Source organism: Bidens hawaiensis, unplaced genomic scaffold (assembly GCF_021521415.1).
Source record: "Bidens hawaiensis isolate Kalapana, Puna unplaced genomic scaffold, B.hawaiensis_p1.1 tig00024808_1, whole genome shotgun sequence".
Classification (NCBI taxonomy): Eukaryota; Viridiplantae; Streptophyta; class Magnoliopsida; order Asterales; family Asteraceae; genus Bidens; species Bidens hawaiensis.
In genome coordinates, this window is record NW_027493921.1 from 322,834 (window position 1) to 329,712 (window position 6,879).

Consider the following 6,879-nt stretch of genomic DNA (forward strand, 5'->3'; position numbering starts at 1 on the left):
AATTAGTAGTGTATCATGATTCCACTAACGTGCAACTCGTGAATACACTTATGGTACATATTGCATCTATTTGTGGATGATAGAGGGATTGTCATGAGTATGGTGAATGCCAATGATATAGAAGAAGGTGAATTTGTGGACCACACATTAACAAAAGAACATATCGCCTTGCTTCTTAATTTAAATGAAGTGAGGGGGTGAGGTATGATAAGAGTGTTTCATCTGGGAATACATCTTTTAATTATGATGATGTTGTGGGCGAATACGTGACAGCTCACGACTAAGCATTTTCAAGAACCTGAAGAACGTCTAAAGAAGGGGAAAAAGAAGGAAAAGGGGAAAGCTAAAGTATCTACGACTGAGGCTCTGAGATATGCTGAACGTAAGATTATAAGTTGATAAAGGCTCGAGAATCAGCATACCAGATGAAGAAGTTTGTTGCGGTTAAGATGGTCAAAGGTAACTTTATCTTGTGGATGTACGAAAGTGATCTTAAGGTTTGCATCGTGAAGTATGAGCACAGAGTTGAGTACTTTAAGCATATTACTAACGTGCCTACCATGCCATGTTGGGATGTTCGTGCGTTAGCTATCAAGCCGTTCATGAACCGTGGAGGAAATCAGTTAGCTAATTGGATCTATCGACACTCGGTACACGTGGTAAATTATGGTTTTAAATTCTTCAAACCATAGATGCCTACACGTATGTATATCGATGAGATCAATCCGCGTACCGGTTGGAGGAAACTGGTACTTAACGTAAAGCCACCGCGTATGTTGAAGAAGGTTCCTAGAAAGGAATTTCCTCAGATTATTTATAAGAAGTTTAATCGGTGTTATTATGATAACAAGACCGAAGAGGCTGTAAATGTATTGGATAAGATTTTAAAGACCGAGTTTATAAGAATTATAAATCCAATGTGGCTAGTCAACCTGCCTGAGTCCGATAATGAAATGTTATACAAGAATTGGATCAAATGGGCGACGTGAATGATAACGAGCAGGCTTTATAGTTCCAGAGGGTTGTATGTGTATATTATGTGTTTGGGATACATAGTTGTGCTGATTGGAAGACAAACAGTACAAAGAGCTCGATACGGGGGGGGGGGTGTTAGTACATCATATTGCGTCTCGGTCTTTTCGTAATTTATTTAAATTTACAATCGCTATTGTAAAGCTCACTTGTTAAAGTAGCTAATAATGAATGAGCTTCGCGTGTTTATTCATCCTCATTCGTTAAGATATGTTAACAAATGAGGGTAACGTATGTGATCTGATAGCGAATGAGGTACATTCTTTAGGGAGTGTCTAACGAATGAACTCGTCGTCTATATATATCCCTATAAGTTATATTCTAACTAAGAGTTCTCATTTATTCCCAATCCAACTCGTTACTCTGCCAACCTAGATTTGAAAGAGGCCTTAAACATGTTTGTCAACCACCTCAAAGCACCGTCATCATTTATAAGTCTTAAAGGGAATTTGGTTTTGATAGCCAAATCAATTGATCGTAGAACTATGAAAGAGGTGTTCTCTCAAGACAACCAAGAGGTGTGTGAGAACAATAAACAAATTGTCCCTAAGGTTCTTGAGGTAAAAGTTCCATCTAATATCAATGCTCTAGAAAACCTTCATAAAAGAGCCTTGATAGGGGTGGTGAAGGGAAGGACCTAATGGTCTGAGGAATCTGAAAAAGTTCTTGATGGAAGCATGCATATATGGTTTGAACATTCATTATATAGGGGGCTTACACATTATGCTTGCCTATGATGTTCTTCTAGATGCCAAAAATTTCTTGAATAAAAAAGATATTTGAGATAGTTGGTTCTCAAAGTTTGCGGAATGGTGCGGGCAATCCTTACCGTTTCAAAGGATCACTTGGCTTCGTGTGATAGGAGTCCCGTTACATTTGTCTGATGAGGAGGTTTTTAATGCTATCGGATCTCAGATTGGTAAAGTGGTTCACAAGTCTCAGATATCATGGAACAATGTAGACTTGTCGATTGAGTGTATTGGAAAACTGGTCGGAGACGGGAAAAGAATTAATGAGGAGATAAAAACTAAATTAGAGGTAGAAGTCCTTTAAAGTGTGGATTACGGAAGAAATGGGCTTATGGGACCCGGAATGCGCCGGGAGGGTGGAGATTACCGATAATTTGGAGCCGGAAGTTATTGGTCGTGACATGGGGCTTCCAGAAAATAGAGGATCACGGGATCAGAATCGGACCGGAAAAGGCGAAGATGAAAGATCAAGTGAAAAGGTGGAGGGGGCATTGGGAATCAATGAAAGGGCGTACGTGGAAAAAAGTTTAAGTTCCGAGGGGGAATATCGGCTAGGGAGCCGGAATCAGCAATAAAGCATTAATGAAGTTGAGCTCCCACCGTCAAATTTTATTTTTAATACAAAAGAAAGTAACAAAGAAAATAGAAAAATACAAAGTAAAGTTGTAGGGCCTAGGAAAATATAAGCCCAGCTGTGGAAAGGCCTCGTGCAAAGAAAAGGCCAAGGTTTGAGGATCCGTTTGGGTTTGACGACTTGTTGGGTATTGGAAGGGATAGAGTTAGTATTTTTAAGGTCATGGAGGTGGAGAAAGAGGGTCCAGAGGAGGAAAGGGAGGAAAAAGTCTAGATAGGGAGAAAGAAGAGGAAGGAGGGGATTTAGATGCGATTCTGGAGATTGAGGAAGACGACTGGGATATGCAAATCGATCAGGTGGATGAGACACAAATGGATTAATTAGAAATTCATGGGAATGATTTAGACAAAGAAGCTACAACAACCATAGAGGTGGGTACAATTGTCGGAGCAGAGGTAAGTAAATTCTCTGAGTTGGTAAAAGAAGTGATTAAAGGAGAAGGTGTTAACATGGTTAATCAATGAATATGCTTTCAATTAATATAAAGGGTATGGGGATAGTCTCCAAAGTTAGGTGGATTAAAGAAATTAAAATTAAAGAAGTGATTTCTTTATTAGCTATTCAAGAAATACGATGTCGGGGTTGGAGAAAAGTCATGTTTGCAAATTTTGGGATAATTCCCCGTTTGATATGGAGTTTGTAAATGCGTCTGGAAGATCTGGGGGTATTCTGTGTGTGCGGGATTCGTCTGTTTTCAAACCTGTGGATGTTATCAAAGATAGAAATTTCTTGTTTATTAAAGGTATGGTTGTTGGGAGGGATGAGAATTTTTGTTGCTTGAATGTGTATGCGCCTCAAGGTACAGGTGACAAGAAAGGTTTATGGAATCGAATTGCTAGTTTGAAAGAGGCCAATGATGGGTTTATGGTTAATGATGGGGGATTTTAATGTGGTCGAATTTCCAAGTGAAAGGAGAAATTCTTGTTTCACACTAGTTTGTGCTAGAGATTTTAATGCCTTTATTTTTTAGAACGATCTCGCTGAGTATAGTATGAAAGGGGGTAAATTCACGTTTTCTATTGTAATAAGCTTAGCAAAATTGACAGGTTTCTTGTTAGTCAAGGAGTTATGAATAAATGGCTAACTGCAAGCTCCAGAGTTCTGCCTAGGCTTATTCTAATTTTAAAGGACACTAATTTCGGTCATCGCCCTTTTCGCTTCTTTAATTCTTGGCTTGAACGCCAAGACTTTGAGGGAGTAGTTCGGTCTGCGTGTGAGAACTGGTCTTGGGTTGGTCCGGCGGATGTGGGTTTAATGAAGAAATTCAAAGTTTTGAGGTCCGAGATTAAAAAATGGTGGGATATGACTAAAGTCAAAGAAGGTGAGAATGAACAGTTATGGAAGACCAAGTTGGAGAAGTTAGAAATAGAGGCGGAATCAAAAGATTTAAATGAGGAAGAAGACTGGGTAAGGTGGGAATGTTTGAAAGAATTAACTGAATTGGCTAATAGAAAAACAAGAGATCTCAAACAAAGTTCGAGGACCCGTTGGGCCTTGCATGGAGATGAAAACTCGGCTTTTTTTCACGGTTTCATCAAACAACAGGAAAAGAAAAAATTCGATACAACGCTTAAAGATGGATGGGATCTGGTGTGATAACCCAAAGACTATAAAAAAAGAGGTATATGGACACTTACGGGAAATATTCAAAGAAAATGTAAAAGAGAGGCTGAGTTTAAACTGCCAAGGTGTTAAAAAACTTTCAGAGACAGAAGCGAGTTTTTCGATTAACGAGTTTTCCAAAGAGGAAATAAAAGAGGCTGTTTTTTAGTGTGAAGGGAACCGAGCTCCAGGCCGGACGGGTTCAGTTTCAAGTTTATTAAACATTTTTGGGATCTGTTTGAAGCAGACTTCGAGAATGTTTTGGCTGAGTTTCATTCAACAGGGAGATTCAACATAGGGTCAGTTCGTCTTTTATTACTTTGATCCTAAGTGTCAAGATCCGGTCGGTTTAAATGAGTACAGGCCTATTAATTTGGTGGGGGTGATAAATAAAGTGGTTTCAAAAGTTTTGGCTCTCCGTTTAAAAAAGGTGTTAGGGTCGGTTGTTTCTGATACTCAATCGACGTTTTTTAAGAGGCAAGGCTATTCTTGATGGACCTATGATAGTTAATGAATTAATCTCCTGGGCGAATAAATCAAAGTATAAAGCTTTCTTTCTAAAAATTGATTTCGAGAAAGCTTATGATAATGTAAATTGGAATTTTTTTAATTTCGGTCATGTCTCAAATGGGATTTCCTCCGATTTGGTGTGATTGGATACTTGGAATTTTATCTTCGACAAGATCGTCAGTGCTCGTTAATGGCTCGCCGACCTTTGAGTTTCAATGTTATAAAGGGATGAGACAAGGAGACCCTATATCTCCTTTTCTGTTCCTAATGGTGATGGAACCTCTCTCTAATATGGTGGTGAAGGCTGTGGAGGAAGGTATTTTAGTGGGTTTTCGGACTCCGAATAGGGGCGATGGTGTCTCACCTTCTGTATGCGGATGATGCCATGATAATAGGGGAATGGTCTAAAAGGAATTTGGAAAACGTGAACAAAATTCTAAGGTGTTTTCATATGTGCTCAGGCCTAAATATAAATTTTAAAAAATCAAACCTTTATGGAAGTACCGTGACTATAGTAGAATTACACGAGATGGCTGGGTCCTTGGTTGCAAACTTGGGAGGATGCCTTTTATTCACTTAGGCATTTTTGTGGGAGCCAACATGAATAAAATTCATAACTGGAACACAATTATGGATATTTTTCAAAAAAGGCTTGCGGTTTGGAAAGCCCGTTCCTTGTCTATAGGAGGTAGGGTCGTTTTAATAAAATTGGTCCTAGAAAGTTTACCAGTATATTATTTGTCCATTTTTAACCTTGAAAAGATTATGAAGAGATTCTTATGGGGAGGATCGAATGAGGGTCGTAAAATTCATTGGGTGGCTTGGGAGAGGGTGACTCTCCCTAACCTCTCCCTAAAGATAAAGGTGGTTTAGCCATCTCGAGGCTCAACGTTGTTAATAATTATTTGTTGGCGAAGTGGGGTTGGAGATATAAAACGGAAGAGGGGGGGGTCTATATATGGAAAAGGGTTGTAGATTCTATACATAACCATATAAAGGTCCCAGGAAACAAAAGGATCTCTAGTGTCTACAGCATATTGTCAAAGCTATAAACAAGTTAAATTGGGAAGGTAGCAGGTTGGTTGATTTGATTAAAGAGAAGTTAGGAAATGGTCAAATGATGAGCTTTTGGAGTGACAATTGGGTTGGCAGTATGTGTCTAAAAGAGTTTTGCCCAAATCTTTACAAGTTGGAAAAAGAAAAAAAATGTAAAGTGAAAGAAAGATTTGGAGATTGGGTGGTAACTGTGGATGGGCGTGGAGCTGGTATAGAAGCCCAAACACTATACAAGAATTGACTAAGTGGGAGAAATGTTTTCATCTAATAAACGCTGCTCCGTGGAACGAAGGGTCGGACTCGTGGGTTTGGCTAGGTGATAAAGGGGGTGAGTTCTCAGTTAGTTCGGTCAAAGGCCTATTAACAAGAAATAAAAATATGGCTAATGTTATGAAGTGGAGTAAATAGGTTCCGGCGAAGTGCAATAATCATGCTCGGAGGGCGGAGATTGATAGATTACCTACTAAGGGAGCTTTGGAACGAAGGAATTTAAGGGTCTCGGACAATATTTGCGCTTTGTGTGAGGTGGAAAGTGAGTCTGCGGAACATATAACAACGGGTTGTGGCGGTGCAGCGGTTGTTTGGGATCACATTGTCGTTGGTGTAAAGTGCCCCCTATTTTTGGTTTTTCAGTTAGAGACCTCTTAGAGCTTCACAAGTCCATCAAGCTTGGAGATGTAGCGAAAGAAGCGTTTCATAGGATCATCATTATTGTTTGTTGGAGTATTTGGATTGCGAGAAATGATAAGGTGTTCGAAGGAAGCGAGGTTAAAGTGGAAGACATTATTGGTGGCATAAAATCTCTTGGTTTTCTTTAGTTTAAGAATAGGTCTAAATGTAGATCGATTAGTTGGTCGAATTGGTATAATTTTGTTTCATGTAATTGTGTTTGCTCTTTCTTGATGGCCTCCGTGTTTTGGAGGTAGCGTGGTGGTGGTGTAGTTTTTTTTGCTTGTTTATAAAAACGGTTCGAAAATAAAAAGTTAGTAAAGAGGGCATAAAAAGTGAAAATCCCAATAAAGCACATCCGACATAGATGTGGAAATCACAATAAAGCACACCATGCAATTCATATATATATATATATATATAGATGACCTGATCTGTAATTCACTATAGTTTCTATATATTTTAAACTATTTTCTTAATTAGTATTCATTAAAAAAGAAAACATTTTTAACAAATTAATAAATAAATTTAGATTAAAAGCTATCAAGTTAAAAATGTTTTAAATTAATTTAATTTAAATAAAATACTTTCGATTTGTTTTTTCTTTTTAACCTCTAGACTTCTAGT

The 6,879-nt window shown here is 38.4% G+C and overlaps 1 protein-coding gene across 1 annotated transcript; it reads left to right on the forward strand.

The window, feature by feature from the left end:
- The first annotated feature begins 2,988 nt into the window (after window positions 1-2,988).
- Window positions 2,989-6,401, forward strand: LOC143569957 (uncharacterized). The gene is made up of 4 exons (XM_077055737.1): window positions 2,989-3,275; window positions 3,462-4,005; window positions 5,992-6,115; window positions 6,217-6,401. Exons 1-4 carry the CDS (start codon window positions 2,989-2,991, stop codon window positions 6,399-6,401), a joined length of 1,140 nt encoding a protein of 379 aa, XP_076911852.1.
- The last annotated feature ends 478 nt before the right edge of the window (window positions 6,402-6,879 follow it).

What these genes read in the sequence shown, in the direction of transcription:
- LOC143569957 (XM_077055737.1), top strand. Translation starts at nt 2,989, where the DNA reads ATGTCGGGGTTGGAGAAAAGTCATGTTTGCAAATTTTGGGATAATTCC. An exon ending in TTGAAAGAGGCCAATGATGG is followed by an intron (nt 3,276 to 3,461) that starts GTTTATGGTTAA and finishes CAAAATTGACAG; the next exon opens with GTTTCTTGTTAGTCAAGGAG. An exon ending in CGCTTTGTGTGAGGTGGAAA is followed by an intron (nt 6,116 to 6,216) that starts GTGAGTCTGCGG and finishes TTGGTTTTTCAG; the next exon opens with TTAGAGACCTCTTAGAGCTT.